General features: G+C 43.1%; 1 protein-coding gene across 1 annotated transcript in view; it reads left to right on the plus strand.

The window, feature by feature from the left end:
• The first annotated feature begins 12,539 nt into the window (after positions 1 to 12,539).
• LOC117349777 (G-protein coupled receptor family C group 6 member A-like) overlaps positions 12,540 to 19,438 on the plus strand; it is a 30,907-nt gene continuing 24,008 nt past the window's right edge. The window contains exon 1 of the mRNA XM_033923371.1: positions 12,540 to 12,778. Coding sequence (XP_033779262.1) covers positions 12,540 to 12,778 — 239 coding nt within the window. The remainder of the gene's footprint in view (positions 12,779 to 19,438) is intronic.

The raw sequence follows: 19,438 nt of genomic DNA on the forward strand, positions 1-19,438 counted from the left end.
TACTGGGACAATTGCACTGGGGCCTATTAAAAGATTTCCATTATAGAACTTGTTCATACTAGCTAAACGTAACTCTTTCTGGTCAACTATATTTGTTTTATGATTTAAGGGTTAGAAACATAGGGAGAGGAGGAAATAGTGGATGCTGTAGATGGTCAGACTGGTTGGGCCATTTGGCCTTTATTTGACATCATGTTTCTAAGAGATCCCATGGGCCTGCCCCATGATTTCTTGAATTCAGACACAGTTTTTGTCTCCACCAGCTCTATCAGGAGACTATTCCAGGCCTATATCACCCTTTCTGTAAAAAAAGTATTTCCTTAGATTACTCCTGAGCCTATCACCTCTTAACTTTGGTGATAGGCTCAGGAGTAATCTAAGGAAATACTTTTTTTTTTACAGAAAGGGTGATATAGGCCTGGAATAGTCTCCTGATAGAATTGGTGGAGACAAAGACTATGTCCTATGACCTCTCATTCCAGAGCTTCCTTTCAATTGAAAGAGACTCGCTTCATGCACATTTATGCCATGTAGATATTTAAATGTCTCTATCATATCTCCCCTCTCCTGCCTTTCCTCCAAAGTACACATATTGAAATCTTTAAGTCTGACCCCCATATGCCTTATGATGAAGACCACTGACAATTTTAGTAGCCTTCTTCTGGATCAACTCCATCCTGTTTATATCTTTTTGAAGGTGTAGTCTCCAAAATTGTATAAAACATTCCTTTTTCCTACTGGCCATTCCTTTCCCTATATACCCAAGCATCTTTCTAGCTTTTGCTGTCATCTTATCAACCTGTTTGGCCACCTTAAGATCATCATGTGCTATCACACCCAATTCCCACTCCTCTTTCATGCACGAAAGTGCTTCACCCCCTTAACTGTACCGTTCCTTTAGCTGCCAAATTTCAGACCATTCTTCAAGTTTTGCTAGGTCTTCCTCATGTTATTCACACCATCAGGAGTGTCTATTCTATTGCAGATTTTGGTAATACTGCTAGTCGTAGTGGTATCATCTGAAAAGAGGCAAAACTTACCTGACAGCCCTTCTACAATATCGCTTACAAAAATGTTAAAAAGAACAGACCCAAGAACTGAACCTTGAGGCACACCACTGGTAATATTCCTTTCCTCAGAACAATGTCCATTGACCACTTCCCTCTGTCGCCTTCCACTCAACCAGTTCCTGATTGATTCCATCACTTTGGAACACTGTCAAAGGCTAAATACACCACATCTAGCATTCTCCCTCCATCCAATTCTCTAGTCACCCAGTTAAAGAAATTGATCAATTTTATCTGACAAGAGCTGCCTCTAGTGAATCCATGTTGCCGCAGGTCCTGTAATCCACTGGATTCCAGAAACGTCAATATTCTCAGTTTTAAAAGCATTTCCACTAATTTAGTTATCACATAATCGGACTTATGGGCCTTTAGTTCCCTACTTCTTCCTTGCTACCACTTTTGTGGAGAGGGACCACATCGGCAGTTCTCCAGTCCTTTAGTACCACTTCCGATCCTAGAGAATCATTGAAAACGTCAGTCAGCAGAGCCACCAGAACTTCCCTAAGTTCTTTCAGTACCCTCGGATGTACACCATCCGGCCCTGTTGCTTTATCCACCTTTAGTTTAGCTTGCTCCTCACGAGCACAACCAGGGTCTTCCACGTTTGCATTTGTCTTTTGCTGTCCTGCTCCTGCCGCTTTAACCGTGAACACAGAACAGAGATATTTGGTAAGCAATTCAGCCTTATCTTTATCAGCTTCAGTATATTTCTCCCCCTCATCTGTGAGTTTCACAATGAAACTTTTGCACTTCTTCCTATCACTAATATCTAAAAAAAAAAAAAAAAATCTTGTCCCCTGTATTATTACTGGGACAGAGAATTTGGGTCTTTCCCGATGTGACTAGATCTACTCAAGATCATAGAAAAGCATTTCTTAATACGAGACAGGAAGTTAAAATATTGGGGGCTATTTTATTGCTAAGCTACCCATGTAAATGCTTAATTAAATATACTGGGACGAAATATGTTTTTTTTGTCCCAGAACAGCGTAGGGTTTTTTGTGGACACTAAGAAGCCAGGGTTAATATAAAATTTGAAGGTGTTATAACCCGTTAAGTATGTTTCTTATTACTTTATTCATTGATTGATCTCCTTATTGTATGTTTTTCCCCTTAGTCTTAATTGTGGTCTGAGAAAGAGATAACAATTTCTTATTTTTAATGGGAATGTTGTTAAATTTATTTTCTTTGTTGGAATACTTTATTCTCTGTATTTCCAAAACAAGTGGATACTTGTAAATTTATTTATAATATGAATGAATGAATGAATGAATAAATAAAAATCTTGTCCCCTTGTTTTACCGTGTCGGCTATTTTTTCTTCCAGTTGCATCTTTACTTTATAACGCCTAAGCGTACTGAGCACCTACTCTGTAACATCATCTGGGCTCCCAGATACCATCCTCTATAATAAAACCCGAAGCGCACATGCACACTTAGGAGGCCGTGACCCCTGCCGCCGTGTTTGTGTACCTTCGTGGCCACATTCCATTTGCGGCGCGTGGGGCGGCTTGGGGCGTGTGCAGTGGATTGAGTGGCGGTTTGTCTCAGCAATGGCAGGAGGGTGTCGAGCGGGTACTGCGAGGTGTCCCATGCAGGTAAGAAGTGGAGGGGGACAGGGAAAGGGGGCTGCTTTGGGAGGAGGGGTGTGCTAGGGGGCAGACAGCAATCATGCTTTGCTCTGGGAGGGGGGAACAGAAGGGGGCCACGGAGTGACAGGCAGGCATGGCGCAACAGAGAAATACAGGCAGGCAGGGGGCCAGGGAGAGAGACAGAGAGACAGACAGAAAGACAGACAGACAAACAGCATCCAAGGAGAGAGAAACAAAGAAAAAAAGACAGACAGCCAGCGGCCAAGGAGAGAGAGACAATGAAAATAAACCAGACAGACAGACAGACAACAGCCAAGGAGAGAGAGAGAGACAAAGAAAAAAAGACAGACAGACAGCCAGCAGCCAAGGAGAGAGAGAGAAAGAAAGACAGACAGACAGCCAGCAGCCAAGGAGAGAGAGAGAAAAAAAGACAGACAGACAGCCAGCAGCCAAGGAGAGAGAGAGAGAAAGAAAGACAGACAGACATATATTCTAGCACCTGTTATGTAATGGGCTTAAACACTAGTTATAGAATAATAGTGTAACCTCAGAATTATACCAGCCATAGGCCTATTAAAGAATGGGAGCCAAAATGCAGCAAGTTTTGCATAACTTACATATTCTGTAAGATACAGTCAAACCTCGGTTTGCGAGTAACGCGGATTGCGAGTGTGTTGCAAGATGAGCAAAATGCTCCAGCATATTTTAACTCGCAAAACGAGCATTGTCTCGATAAACGAGCGCGTCGCTATCCAAACTGAGCTGCCACCTCCCCACTCCGGGAACTAGCTTCTCTCCCCCCCCCCCGCGGTTCACCTTCAAACCTTTACCTCTAGCGGACACTGGCAAACAGCGCCCGCTAACCCACGTCGGCACCACCACTTTGCCTATGCCGCATCCAGCTCCACCGGAAGTGGAATCAAAAGGGGCGGAGCTCGGCCGAGGGAATGCTGCGATGCTGGCGGGAGGTAGCTTGGGTTAGTTGTATGACTGTGGCGGTTCGGCTTAAGGCAGGCTTGAAGGTGACCGCGGAGGAGAGAAAGAAAAAGGGAGGGATGGGAAAAACGAAAAGAGAAAGATGATGGCATAGGATGAAGTTAAGAGGTGATAGGCTCTGGAGTAATCTGAGGAAATACTTTTTTTACAGAAAGGGTGGTAGATGCTTGGAACAGTCTCCCAGAAGAGGTGGTGGAGACAGAGACTGTGTCTGAATTCATGAAGGCCTGGGATAAGAACAGGGGATCTCTCGGAGAGAGAAAGAGATAATGGTTACTGCTGATGGGTAGACTAGATGGGCCAATTGGCCTTTATCTGCCATAATGTTTCTATGTTTTCTATGAATAAGAAAAGGGAAGGATGGTCTATGGGGATGGAAAGAGAGGGGAGTACAAATGCTGGATCTAGTTGGAAAGGGGAGGGAAGAAGATGGAGAAATGCCGAAACAGGGAGTGGAGAAGTGTTGGACCACAAGAAGACAGAGAGAAGAAGGGATAGGAGTGGGGGGAGGAATGAATCGTCCGAGTTTCCATTACTTCCTATGGGGAAATTCGCTTTGAAATACAAGCGCTTTGGATTATGAGCATACTTCTGGAACTAATTATGCTCGCAAACCAAGGTACCACTGTTTATGTGTAGCTTGGAGCCCCGCACACGTTCCTCCCACGATCCAGCCATATGTAATCCCCCTTGCAGTGGCATTCTATATCACATGTGCATACCCTTACAGAATAGCATTTAGGGCACTAATGGGCATGCATTTTTCTCTATATTTACAAGTAAAAAAGAGCATGTATAACAAGGAGCAAGCAGAAGGACAAAGATTCTTCAGGAAACAGCAAGCCAAAGGAGCAATAATAGACCAGATGTAAAACGTAGACAATTCAATGACTTGACATGAATCATGTTTCAGCCAAAGGGTCTTCTTCAGAAGTCAGAATTTGCCAAGCACAGTACAGTACTCCCCCGCGAATTTGTGATTCAGAGTTCGCAGCCTCCGTCATTCGCGTAGTTTTTTTTTTTGTTTTGTTTTTTTTCTTACTCCTGCTGCTTTCGATCCACGCCCACACCATTATCTCATCCTGCTGATTATTATTAGCGTGGCCGCTGCGAGGGTGATTGGGGAGGCTGAGAGAGATAGAGAGAGGAGATCGGTGGCAGTTGCAGCGGTGGAGCTTTCTAGCCGACGGCTACCAATGGCAGCAGCTGCTCGGCTGAGAACGACGCGCCGTGGCCGTGGCAATGAGAAGCCAAAAATGGAGCAGGGAGGTAGGCCCTAAAAGAAATTAGGCATCTTTGTGCCACATCCATTTTTCACAGTTTTTCCACAATTTGCGGCCACTCCTGGATAGTAACCTCCGCGAATTTGGGGGAAGTACTGTAGTGATTTGCACTTCATTTCGTTCCATTTCACGGAGTGTGTTTTCATTGCATTGCATTTTTGAATGGTTTCTGATGATTCATCATGGTTTGAACAGTATACACTATTCCATAATCCATGGGTACCTGCAGCACTTGGCAAATTCTGACTTCTGATCCACTTGTACCCATCCTGCTCCACTCAGAATTTTGTAGACTAGAACGGGCACAACTGGATCAGTGATAAAATGGCGTGAGTACATTAGATATTGCAAATGTATGTATCTCCCCGCTGCTGCCCCCCCCATCTCCTTTTGATCTCTGCATTAAATGGCCCCGGCCTCTGCCGATTCCCAGTCTGGATCTGTGATTTCCAAAAGCAGATAAGGCCACAGATCAGCAAAGGGTCAATTAATCAGACTGAAGTGCCTCAGCTTTCTTCCTTGAGCGGTAATTAAGGCTGTGGCTTCTGGCTCCTTAGGAATTCCCTGTGCAGTGCAGCACCGGCAGCTCTTATTGCTAGTTGTGGGTAGCGGAGAAGAGGATTAATTAGCGGTGTGTTGTAATAGTAGTTCAACATTCACTTATTATGCAGCCGGTCCCAGGTGAGTTTGCCTGTCAGCGTTCAGTTCCCAGCATGGCATGAGCTGCCTGCTGCCGTCTTTAGTGCAGGCACATACGATGAACTTGGAACACCAAGCCTGATCTTAAAGTTCCCCATCCTCAAGCCATTTCACTCACCCCCCTCTTTTGCAAAGGTGCGCTATGCTTTTTATCGTGCGCTGAACGCTAACGCATGCATGTTATCCTACGGACGCGTTGGCGTATAGCACGTGCGTTGATTTAGTGCGTTAAAACGCTTAGCGCACCTTAAAAGAGGGCCTTAATTCCTTTCTATAACACCCCCAGTATTTCTAGTCCACTGTTTGGCATGTGTTTTTTTTTTTGGGGGGGGGGGGTTGTATTCAGTTCATGGGGGCTGAAGAGAAGAATGAACCAAAGACTCCACTTGGGCCCTGTCTATTCTTAATGTCATAAATTAATCTAATTTGTTTTCCAGCAAGCTCACCTTCCCTCGGTTTTCCAGTGCTGTATGATATAGACCAGGGGTGTCCAACCTGTGGCCCGAGGGCCGCATGCGGCCCCGTGAAGTAATTTGTGCGTTCCCAGTCGAGGGCGATACAGTGCTTTCCCCTGCTGCCCCCGGTGTTTGCCATCTTGCCGGCTCCCTCCTGTGTCTTGCTGCAGCGTTTGCGCGTTTTGCGCGGCCCCCAGCAACATTTTTTTCAGCCTATGCGGCCCAGTGAAGCCAAAAGGTTGGACACCCCTGATTATAGACTAAGGGCTCCTTTTACAAAGACACGCTAGTGGTTTTAGCGTGCGCTAAAATGCCTATGCACGCTAAAAATGCTAAAATGCGTGCACGCCGGCCGCTACCGCCTCCTTTTAAGCAGGCGGTAATTTTTCAGCTAGCGCGCGCTGTAGCTCACGCTAATCTTGTGCGCACGCGAAAAACGCTAGCCCATCTTTGTAAAAGGAGCCCTATGTGTTGCTTTTACTGTCGTGTTCTCCCAGGGCCCACCCCCTTTCTAGGAGTGCTTCAAATGCAACTTCGCTCTTCGCAGTCTGCCATAATAGCAAGAATATTTCATTCTTATATTCCGCACACGCCCATAAACAAGTTCAACGTGGATCACAGACTAAAAAGGCAAGGACGTTCACCTTGGAATTACAATATTATTATTAAGACAGATTAAAAGACCCCAAAGAAATCATTTTCTTAGTAACGTAATAGTGTGTTAACAGCAATTAGAACACTAAACCAGAGGTATTGGAATGATTTTTGTGGTTAATTATTATTATTTTTTTTAAAAAATATTTTACTAGTCCAAGGTTCTTCAAACTCCCTTCTTTGAGAAAGTTGAGAGGCAGGTTGTGCCAATGTGTAGACATCTCACTTGAGAAATGAACTTCTGCTCTACAGTGCAGGCGCTAATTGTTATTTTCAGCAAGCCACTGCGGGCTTTGCTACCTTGACAGAACTGAGACTCAGATTTATGTAATTATACCTCTGAGATTGTGATTGTACTGGGGCCAATTAAAAAGTTTTCCTCCGAAGAACTTGTACTTGCCAGCTGAAATTAACCCTTTCTGGTCAACTGCGTTTCTTTTACAATTTAAGGAGGAAAGAGTCCATATCATTGTAATAAAGGTCAAAGTTGAATAGAAACCAAAGCACTTCCATTTTTCCAAGAGCATAGAGCACTAGCCAGGGGAATGCCATCTCCCCTTCTATGCATATGTGCAATTGTGTTTGCAAAATTATAGAATAAGAACATAAGAACATAAGCAGTGCCTCCGCTGGGTCAGACCATAGGTCCATCCTGCCCAGCAGTCCGCTCCCGCGGCGGCCCAAACAGGTCACGACCTGTCTAACTCACCAGAAGGGGCCCCCATGCCTCCTTGGTTTCCTAATTGAGTCCTATCTTCCTATCAAAGTCCTAGCCCTCCGGTCTTGCACCTGCACGACCTGGTTGGGTTTCTACATTTATTTTCTGGTTAGCTTTCTCAGTATCCCACGATCCCTTTACCCTCAGGAATCCATCCAGTCTCTGTTTGAATCCCTGTACCGTACTCTGCCTGATCACTTCCTCCGGTAGCGCATTCCAAGTGTCCACGACCCTCTGGGTGAAAAAAAACTTCCTTGCATTCGTTTTGAACCTATCTCCCTTCAGTTTCTCCGAATGCCCCCTCGTACCTGTTGTCCCCTTCAGCCTGAAGAATCTGTCCCTATCCACCCTCTCTATGCCCCTCATGATCTTGAAGGTCTCTATCATATCACCCCTGAGCCTCCTTTTTTTTTCAGAGAGAAGAGCCCCAGCCTATCCAACCTCTCAGCATATGGGTAGTGTTCCAGCCCTCTTACCAGAATGAGGTGATAACAGCCTATTTTATAAGTTACAGATGTTTGTTTGTGCCCAGCCTGTGTGAATGCCTGCCTGCAAAGTACACAGTACTGATGCAATGCACATAACATAGTAACATAGTAGATGATGGCAAATAAAGACCCGAATGGTTCATCCAGTCTGCCCAACCTGATTCAATCTAAAAACATTTTTTTTTCTTCTTAGCTATTTCTGGGCAAGAATCGAAAGCTCTGCCCGGTACTGTGCTTAGGTTCCAACTACTGAAGTCTCCGTCAAAGATTTTTTTGTCTGAGCACAGCCTCTTGAAAGGCATCCACAATTTCTCTACTTCTTTCCAATTCCGCAGAAGGAACATTCCAGTCTGCATCTGTGCAGGTTGAAATCTCCCAACAGCAGCACTTCCTCTTTCCTTCCAAACTTTTGGATATCTATAATCAGATCCTTATCAATTTGCTGCGATTGAGTCGGAGGTCTATAGACTACACCCACGTAGATAGAAATTCCATCTTCTCTTTTCAGAGCGATCTATATCGCTTCTTCCTCTCCCCAGGTGCCTTGCATTTCGGTCGCTTGAACATAAGAACATAAGAACATAAGCAATGCCTCCACTGGGTCAGACTTGAGGTCCATCGTGCCCAGCAGTCCGCCCTCGCGGTGGCCCAACGGTCCAGGACCTGCGCAATAGCCCTCTATCTATACCCCTCTATCCCTTTTTCCAGCAGGAAATTGTCCAATCCTTTCTTGAACCCCAGTACCGTGCTCTGCCCTATTACGCTTGGCTATCGATCTTTACATAGAGAGCTACTCTTCCATCTTTTTGACCATCTCTGTCCTTCCTAAAAAGATTATATCCTGGTATGTTTGCATCCCATCCATGGGATTCACTGAACCATGTCTCTGTGATGGCAACAATGTCCAGATCAGCCTCTAACATCAGGGCTTGCAGATAATGAACTTTGTTGCTTAGACTGCGAGCATTTGTGGTCATCGCTTTCCAGCGGTAATGTCCTTTTTTGTACAGATTTTTGTTTTGTTTCACTTTCCGTTGCATCAGCACCATTCCAGCCATTGAAGCCCTAACCAGCCCATCCTCCACCAAACGGCCATATACAGACACGTATCGTGCAGGTCTGCCCAGTACTGGCCTTAGTTCTTCAATATTTACTATTATTTTCAGATTCTAGATCCTCTATGTTCATCCCACGCTTTTTTGAACTCTGTCACCGTTTTCCTCGCCACCACCTCTATCGGGAGCGCATTCCAGGCATCCACCACCCTCTCAGAGCATAGATGAAATATGCATATATGCATTTACATACATGTGTACATGACTAGAATACAGGGATTTATATGTGTGCACATACTACTTATCTGTAGGCAACAAATTATAGAATTAGGCCTATGTAGCTAATTCTATAAAAGTTATATATTTTTGAGCACCAAGAATAATTATAAACTATTGGAATAATGGCATATATATGTGCATGTGTGCCCATATATATGAAAATGCCAATATTCTAGGTACATGATATTCTATAAAATAGCACCTAAATGGGAGTACATATCAAATCTAATCTAATACACAATGTATTGATTGCACTATACCAAAAAGGTTCAAGGCGATTTACATTCAAAGAGGCCGTAAAACCTACGGAAAAATACAGAAGCAATCAATAATTAAAATATCATTATAACATGAATATTACAAGTCATATAAGAAAGTTTTCAAATTTTTACAAAACCTTAAATTAATTGATATCAGTCCTAACGCAAACAGGTAGATTATTCCAAATTGAAATGGCAGCGTAAGCAAAAGAGGAGTTGAGTTGTCATTTATACCGCACTCCTCTAATCTGTGGAAAATGTAGTAGTAAAGTGCCACATAATCTGATGGAAGAATAATGCCAATGAGATGAAAGCAAGATCAGATTATCTGAAGTCAGTCTGTAATATACGATGAACTATACAAGCTGATTTAAACTTAATTTGCCTCCCAACCGATAACCAATGAAGATTCTTATATGCTAATCCAACATGCTCATATCTTCTTAGACCCAAAATTAATCTAATCACAGAATTCCGAAGCAACTGCCAATTTTTTTGATGCGTTTTGATGTTAAGTTCAAATATATAGAATTACAGTAATCAAGTTGAGGTAGCACTAACATCTGAACCAACAGTGCAAAATGATGTTCAAAGAAGCCTAAGTTTCCTCATAATATATAAAATCTTCCTCCATAAATTAGAAATTTGATCTTCAAATGTAAGAGAACAGTCTAAAAGAATACCCAAAACTTTAGACATTTTCTCTACTTGCAGGGTAGTATCTGATTGTAGAGTAAGAAACGAAGGAACAGAAGATAGTGAATTATGAAATCAAAGAACCTTCGTCTTACTTGAATTCAATTTCAACTTATTAGTAGAAGCTCAATCTCCAATTCTATTCATGCAGTCTGTGATCTTAGCTTAAATGTCATCCTTGTTTGAACTTAACGGAAAGTTAACTATGAACTCAACGATTCATCTTTTGGAACTCCTGGAATCTGCGATCAACTACCAGGAATCTCACCTCCAACCAACACAGACCCTGGAAATTATAGGAGTGTTGCTGAACCCAACTCAATCTGGTGCCTATCTTCCTCAGCAGAGAATCGACACTTTGACTTCCCTTTGCAACCAAGTGTCTTCTCAACAAACCATCACATCACGTCAAATGATCATCTCCTAGGTCACATGGCATCCACAGTTCATGTTACCCCATTTGCCCGTCTTCATCTGAGGGATCCCTATTGGATACTTGATTTGCAATGCTCTCAGGCACAGATCCCCTTTCCCATCAACTCAAGGTCACCTTACTTCTCTGTCAATCCCTACAGTGATGGTTCAACCTTCCAGTCTATCCAAGGGCCTACCTTTCCATGTCCCTCTGCATCAGAAGGTACTAACAACAGAAAGAGTGGTGGATGCCTGGAATACGCTCTCCAAAGAGATGGTGGAGAGGAAAACAGTGACAGAGTTCAAAAAAGCATGGAATGAACACAGAGGATGTCTAACCAGAAAATAATGGTATATATTGAAGAACTAAGGCCAGTACTGGGCAGACTTGCATGGTCTGTCTCACGTATATGGCCATTCAATTGAGGATAGACTGGAGTGAGCTTTGATGGAGACTCCAGTAGATGGAACCTTACACAGTACTGGGCAGAGCTCTGGGTTCCTGGCCCAGAAATATCTAAGAAAAAGAACAATTTAAATTAAATCATTAAATTATAGATAGTGTATGGTTGGGCAGACTGGATGGACCATTTGGATCTTTATCTGCCGTCATATACTATGTTACTATATAATAAAAAAAAAATATGTGAAGTGGGTGAAGTCTCAGCAGAATGTGGGCAGAATGCACAGTTACAGGTATAACAACTTGAATAAGAATGGGAAGACTGTCGCCAGGGGTTACAGTCTTTTTTTGTGACCAGACCACAATGGGCAGAGCTGGTGGACATTGTTTCTACCCCTAGGACCCCCACCGGACCATCATGGACTTTGAGAAGGCCTAGGAGGATCTGTGGGGATAGAGAGTTGAGGGGGCTCAGGCAGGATTTTTTAAACTTTTTATTTTTAATCTCAAATCAAAATATTGATTAAGCAAGTTAAATACACTTGGTTCAAGAAATACAGGGATCGCTTCCACTCTATATCAAAACAGGAAAACAAGATACCAATAGCCTTTCTTAGATCACTATCCCCCTCTTTTATTAGGATGTGCTAACCGATTTAGTGCATGCTAATTGGTAATGCGTACATAGAATATAATAGGTGCGTTAGCATTTCGTGCATGTGCTAAATCGGCTAGCGCACCTTAGTAAAAGACCTCTGATATTTAGGGAAAAAGAATTGTGCTAAATTAAAGGTAGACAAAGCGATGGGGCCAGATGATGTACATCTGAGGGTGCTGAAGGAACTTAGGGAAGTTCTGGTGACTCCGCTGACTGACCTTTTTAATGCTTCTCTAGAGTTGGGAGTAGTACCGGAGGACTGGAGAGGGGAGATATGATAGAGACATTTAAATATCTTAATGGCATAAATGCGTATGAGAAGTCTTTTTCATTTGAAAGGAAGCTCTGGAATGAGAGGGCATTGGATAAAGTTAAGAGGTGATAGGCTCAGGAGTAATCTAAGAAAATGCTTTTTTACAGAAAGGGTGGTAGATGCGTGGAACAGTCTCCCGGAAGAAGTGGTGAAAATAGAAACTGTGTCTGTATTCAAGAAGGCGTGGGATAGGCACGTGGGATCTCTGAGAGAGAGAAAGAATAATGGTTACTGTGCAAGGACAGACTAGATGGGCCATTTGGCCTTTATCTGCCATCATGTTTCTATGTTTCTATCATTGCAATGGTGAAGGAGGGCGCAGAAATAAGGCTATGTGAGAGAGTACCCTGGAGATTGAAGGGAGTCAGCAAAAGCTGAGAGTGTGCCAAGAGGATTGGAGGGGAGGAAGAAAAATGGAGCTAAGATGGCATCTCTATGAGATTTACTAGACAAGTTCTCTGAACCTCGTTGCTACTTGGTGAGTGAGAAGATCCTTGGATCCTCTGAGAAATGGGGAGGAAGAGGAAAGACAGTGAGCAGCAAGTTTCCTCTTCTGTTCTTGGTCTGAACCTTTGCCAGAAAACAATGGAGAGTTTTCAGGCAATGTCTATTTCTACTCTAGTTCCTTCTTCGGTCCCATCTGTGGAGGAGAACTCTGGCAGCAGTGGAGACAGCATGCCTGAGAACATTGACCCTACAGCTAGCAGGTATTTTGGAGGTGAGGTGGCAAAGTTGGGCTGCGGCTGTAGGTATGTTGCATCCAGTTCTTCTAGAGGGCTCCCCTTCGTTGAACTCTAATATAAGAACATAAGAATAGCCTTACTGGGTCAGACCAATGGTCCATTAAGCCCAGTAGGCCGTTCTCATGGTGGCCAATCCAGGTCACTAGTACCTGGCCAAAACCTAAGGAGTAGCAATATTCCATGCTACCGATACAGGGCAAGCAGTGGCTTCCCCCATGTCTTTTTTCAATAACAAACTATGGACTTTTCCTCCAGGAAATTGTCCAAAGTTTTCCTAAAACCAGCTACACTATCCACTCTTACCACAACATCTGGCAACATGTTCCAGAGCTTCACTATTCTCTGAGTGAAAGAAAATTTCCTCCTATTGGTTTTAAGAGTATTTCCATGTAACTTCATCGGGTGTCCCCTAGTCTTTGTCATTTTTGACGGAGTGAAAAATCGATCCACTTGTACCCGTTCTACTCCACTCAGGATTTTGTAGACTTCAATCATATCTCCTCAGCCACCATCTCTTTTCCAAGCTGAACAGCCCTAACCTTTTTAGTCTTTCCTCATACGAGAGGAGTTCCATCCCCTTTACCATCTTGGTCGCTCTTCTTTGAACCTTTTCTAGTGCCACTATATCTTTCTTGGAGTTTATTTGAGTTAAATAGAAATCAAGAGTTAAATAGATTAATCCCTCACTAGCATGTGATTTTTATTTATTTTTTCCCTAGTTTTCTTTGTTCTCTTTTTAAAATTTTGCTCTTGATTCCCTGATATCGTGGACATATCAGAGCCGTGTCTAGAGCTAGCATGTTTTTGCATGTGGGTCCTCGGGAATGGAATAAGCTTCTGTGATATTTACGACAGCAAACAAGTTTGAGTAGTTTTAAGAAAACGTTGAAGAAGCAGCTCTTCTGTAAGATGAAATATGAGACTTGATCTATAGTTTTTTTGATGCGCGGCGCTGGCAGCCTTTCTGTAATTTTAGGAGGCTTTACATTATCACTGTTATGTTTTATTCATGTTCGATTTGTTGTACTGTATGTGACTCTGTTTGGGTATGTTCTTTATTGTGACCAGCATTGGGAAAGGCGGGGTATAAATAAATAAATACAAATGTGGTAATAATTTATCAGTTTTTTCCTGATTTTTTAAATTTTTCTAATTTTTCTTTTGATAGTGGATATTGCAGTAATACTTTTTTTCTGATGAATATATTAAAATTCAATTCATATGGAGGGTAACCAGTCAAAAGCGTGCGAGATAATCGCACACAGACAAACCTGCCCAGACAATTGCACAGAGGACTTCAGCGCGCAGGACTTCAACACTATTTTAAAGCGCCCCCACTTTACTTAGAAATGTTGGCGCTCCCGTTGCCGCTTCAGTTGGGGGTGGGGTGGGGGGGAACCCCCATTACAGAGGAAACAGTAATTTTTTCCCCAAAACAGGGAAAAAGGCTGTTTCCTCTGTAATGGAGGGGGGGGGGTGTTTCCCCCAACACCCCCAAGGGAGCACCAACATTTCTAAGTAAAGTGGGAGTCTCCCCCCCCCCCACACCTCCTCACAGTGCTTTAAAATACTGTTGAAATCCAGCGTGCTGACATCCTAAGCACGACTGTCTGGGCGGGTTTGTCCGCGCGCGATTGTCTCGCGCGGTTTCGTCTATGAGCCCGTATAGAGGGGAATAAAAAGGACTGAGGACAGAGAAAACTGAGGGGAATGAGAAAAGCGACATGGGGATGGTGCCATGGGGTGGGGACAGAACAAACAGAATTAGGGGTCTGTCCGGGAGCTAGAGGGAGAGATGGAATTGGGAAGGCTGGATCCAAAGAAGGGAAAAGGCAGGGGGGGGGGGAGTTTCAGGCCTTATGATTTGGAAATTCTGAGCAGAAACACTACAATGCAAAATTTTAAAAGATTGTGTGCAGTGTTCCCCCGGGAATGATGTGAATATTATGCCTTGTTTTTTTCAGACATCAGCCCTATAAAATTCTAATGCAATGAGGACATCTTGTGGTTCTACATATTTACTATTTAGTAAAAATGAAATATATTGGGGGGGGAATATATACTTAAATAATTCTAGATCTTTATTCCAAGATGCAAATAGAAATAAGAAGATCTGATCAAAAATCAAATGCTGAATATATGAATAAAATATCTGAAAGGTACTCAGTGAAAAGATTACCACCATTCCTACTGGTAATGGTATAATCACAACCATCGTAGCACCACCTGCCCACCTTAACCAAAGTAGCAACAAAGCATAGAAAAAGGTTTTTTAAAGACGTATCTTGGTTTTGCTCGCTGTTATTCAGATGATTTCAGTCACTTATATCAGTGATTCCCAACCCTGTCCTGGAGGAACACCAGGCCAATCGGGTTTTCAGGCTAGCCCTAATGAATATGCATGAGAGAGATTTGCATATGATGGAAGTGATAGGCATGCAAATTTGCTTCATGCATATTCATTAGGGCTAGCCTGAAAACCCGATTGGCCTGGTGTTCCTCCAGGACAGGGTTGGGAACCACTGACTTATATAACCTTGGCAGGAAGCGACCATTGCCAGAATCACCAATTCCTATATTTACCCTCTTTTACTAAGGCGTGCTAATTGAATTAGCGTATGCTAACGCATCCATAGACTAACATACACGTGTTAGCCTTTGGCGCGTGCTAATCGGTTGGCGCACCTTAGTAAAAGAGGGCTTAAGTTTGAACTGAAAAAACATCAAAAAACATATTTACATATAACATATACTGTATACATATTTAGACCATGCACTGCATGTACCATCCATCTCTTTAGAAGCTACTGTATTGGCACATTGCTTGTTTCTCTTTCTTTTCTTTTTTAAAAATAAATTTTAACATACCTTCACAAGCAAAATAAACATTTGTTACAGAAAAGAGGTTGGAGTACGCCAAAATACAGAAAGAAATGATCCTCGTCTTTTACAAAACCGTGCTATCGGCTGCCACGCAGCATAAGCCCCGAAGCCCTTTAAATCCCTATGGGCTTCGGGGCAGTTACCGCAGTGGCTAATGCAGCTTTTTAAAAAGGGGTGGTGGGGGTGGTATGTAAAGGAATACAATTCTATATTCCCTCCAAACTATTCCCCCCCTCCCTTTTACTAAACTGTGATAGCAGTTATTAGCGCAGGGAGCCGCGCTGAATGCTCAGCGCAGCTCCGACGCTCATAGGATCTCTATGACTGTCGGAGCAGCACAGGACATTCAGCGTGCTGGCTGGCACTAAAAACCTGTTCCGTGGTTTTGTAGAAGGGTGGGTTAATTAATTGAAACCTTTAGAACCTGACCGTAAGAACATAAGAATAGCCTTATTGGGTCAGACCAATGGTCCATCAAGCCCAGTATCCCAGTCTTCACGGAGGCCATCTTGCCCAGTCTTCACGGAGGCCAATCCAGTTCACAAGTACCTGGCAAAAACCCAAAGAGTAGCAACATTCCAGAGCTGAGATTGTGATGTCATAATGCCTCATTCTACCAATGCCTAAAAACCAACTTCATCAGTGATGTCACAATGGCTTGATTGTCCTATACTTGTCTCACATAAGAACATAGCCTTACTGGGTCAGATCAAAGGTTCATTAGCCCGTATCCAGTCTTCAAGGAGGCCATCTAACCCAGTCTTCACGGAGGCCAATCCAGGTCACAAGTACCTGGCACAAACCCAAAGAGTAGCAACATTCCAGAGCTGAGATTGTGATGCCATAATGCCTCATTCTACCAATGCCTAAGAACCATCCTCATTAGTGATGTCACAATAGCTTGATTGTCTTATACTTGGCTCACGTAAGAACATAGCCTTACTGGGTCAGATCAAAGGTTCATTAGCCCGTATCCAGTCTTCAAGGAGGCCATCTAACCCAGTCTTCACGGAGGCCAATCCAGGTCACAAGTACCTGGCACAAACCCAAAGAGTAGCAACATTCCAGAGCTGAGATTGTGATGTCATAATGCCTCATTCTACCAATGCTTAAGAACCATCCTCATTAGTGATGTCACAATAGCTTGATTGTCTTATACTTGGCTCACGTAAGAACATAGCCTTACTAGGTCAGATCAAAGGTCCATTAGCCCAGGATCCAGTCTTCACGGTGGCCAATCCAGGTCACAAGTACATGGCAAAAACCCAAACAGCAGCTGCCTGAAAAGCCATCTATTTGGGTCAAGAAGTGAATTTCAGGATCCAATGGGCAGACACGTGTTGCTCCACTTAGGCTCATTTGATATCATTTTAGCTTTAAGAAGCAATTTTTTCTATGCTTATTCTTCTATTCTTCTTAACTGCTTAAACTATTTAAACATAACTGACACAGCTTACCAATGGTTTCACTCTTATCTTATTGATCGTTCCTACTCTTTAGCAAAAAGTTAAAACTTAAAAACTGTAGAACTATAAAAGGCTTTTATCATATGGCAACCAGCTAAGTAAAGATTGCCTTTTAAGATCTAAACTGTCTATATAAAGGAACCTACAATTTAGCTTTTATCCCCAAACTTATCAAAGATCAGAGCAAAATAATGTATACTTACTCATAGATATGCAAGATTGAGTAGCATGCAATGCCATACCCTCCTTTATCTCATTTATAGCCGCATGCAGTTTGGAAAATTCGTTGTTGAGAATATCTGACATGGTTTGTGTGATCTCCTTGATAGCCACTTCCTGCAGAGCCACAACTGGTGGGCTTGGTGTCTCTGGGGATGCCACAGCACTCGCGACTTTTTGTCTTTAACTAGCCGAGGAGTCTTTGCAAGCATACACCACAGGACACCATGGAGCTCTGCTCTGCAAATATCACCACTGAATGCGCAAGAATTCTCTCTACTGTCCATGGTATCAAAGCACCTGGTAAGTGGGACAATGCCGATGTAATTGCAGAAATAGTGGGAAGAGACAATAAGCATCGGATCAGGAACCCGCCATTACGTGAAACCCCTCTGCATACCGATACAGTATTCTGAAGTCTGAAATAATTTTAGTTCAGATTATGGGAGTCCTGTGTAAATTGCATTACAATATCAATGCAATAACCTACTATTATATGGTACAGATAGGAAAGTGCACCACATTCAAGGTAGATTACTTGAACAAAATAGTTACCCTAAAATCATTATCCCTCCGCGAAGAAGAAAAAAAAAATCCTACTACTACTACTACTAATAATAATAATAACTTTATTCTTCTATACCGCCACAATCTTGCGACTTCTAGGCGGTTTACAATCAAGAGAGCTGGACATTCAGCGAGTTACAATGTGCAGATAGTCAGAGGAAATACAGAGTGCGAAAACATTTAGGAAGCAAAATTATAGATATACAATTTGCTGAGCGAGAGTATAAGGTATACAGATTGGAAGAAATTTCCAAGTGGGCCTGTTAGGAGAAGGCCATGCAATTCAAAAAGTACAGCGAAAATATGTCACAGAACCAAGAGTTCTATGTGCAATTCTAAAAGTACAGCGAAAATTACGATATGATAATAATAACAATTTGTATAGATCATAGAACCAAGGGTTCTACGCGGACTTAAGAGGGGAGAGAGGAAAAGGGTAAGAGGTCGGGAGGACCGTTATTGAGGAGAGAGGGAAGAGCAGGTCAGTTGTTTAGGTATTTCACAAACAGGTGTGTTTTTAGGCGCTTCCTAAATTCCTCGTAGGTAGTGGGCGAAAGCAGTTGATCTAGGTCTTGTGTAGTCAATCACCCTACTGGAAAATCTCTGTTGGAAATGCCAGTGCAAAATAATGGATATTAAGCAGGGATTTGAACTTTGGAAAGGAAACTTCTGAACAAATGCGTGGTGGAAGGTTATTCCATAATTTAGGGAATAGAAAGTAGAAAGCCAAATTATGGGCTGATTCGTATTATGTAGCAAGCTTTGGACCAGGTAATAGAACGTAACATACGGGAAGGGGTGTAAGGCATGATCAAAGTTGACAAGGTTGATCTGAGTAAAACATTCTGTGTGTCAGGATGAAGATTTTGTATCTGAGTTTTTCATAACCCTGCATTGTTAACGTTACAGTAGTCTATACAAGAAATCAAAAGTACATGGCATGCAGTGTGCAGAGATGATGTATAGTCTAGAAAATTGCACAGGCAATGGAGAAAACAAAGGGTAGCAAAGCTCACCTTAGCCAGTAGAGATATTTGTTTTTGAAAAGACGATAGGGTAGATATTTGAAGGACTATACTGGGCCAATGTTAACGCCAAAACCTATGAGAAGAGAGTAGGTTGAGGTAAGGAGCCTGTGATTCTACATGTTACTGGTTTTGCCCGGATTCAAGACTAGTGTGTAAAGTGTCGACCAGTCTGCGGCGGCCACCTGCTGAATTTTGACCAGCTGGAGCTCCCTTTATGGCTAAATGCCTGGAATAAAATAAACAAGACCACCATCACCGGAATGAAACAGGAAACAACATGAAGACGAAATTTTCTAGCATCCCACCCGTATGTATGCAGTGGGATAGCAAAGGGGGGGGGGAGGGGGCGGCCACCCCTGGCGTGATCTTGGCAAAGGCGTTGGCACCCCTTCCTCCTCTCCGCCTCCTGCTCCTTCCCACTCCGCCTCCCTGACGCATGTGCGCCATCACTTCTCTCCAGCCAGCTGCTGACGCCAGTGTCGGCTCTCCTTCTGGCGTCGCTT

This window comes from Geotrypetes seraphini, chromosome 16 (genome assembly GCF_902459505.1).
Source record: "Geotrypetes seraphini chromosome 16, aGeoSer1.1, whole genome shotgun sequence".
Taxonomy (NCBI): domain Eukaryota; kingdom Metazoa; phylum Chordata; class Amphibia; order Gymnophiona; family Dermophiidae; genus Geotrypetes; species Geotrypetes seraphini.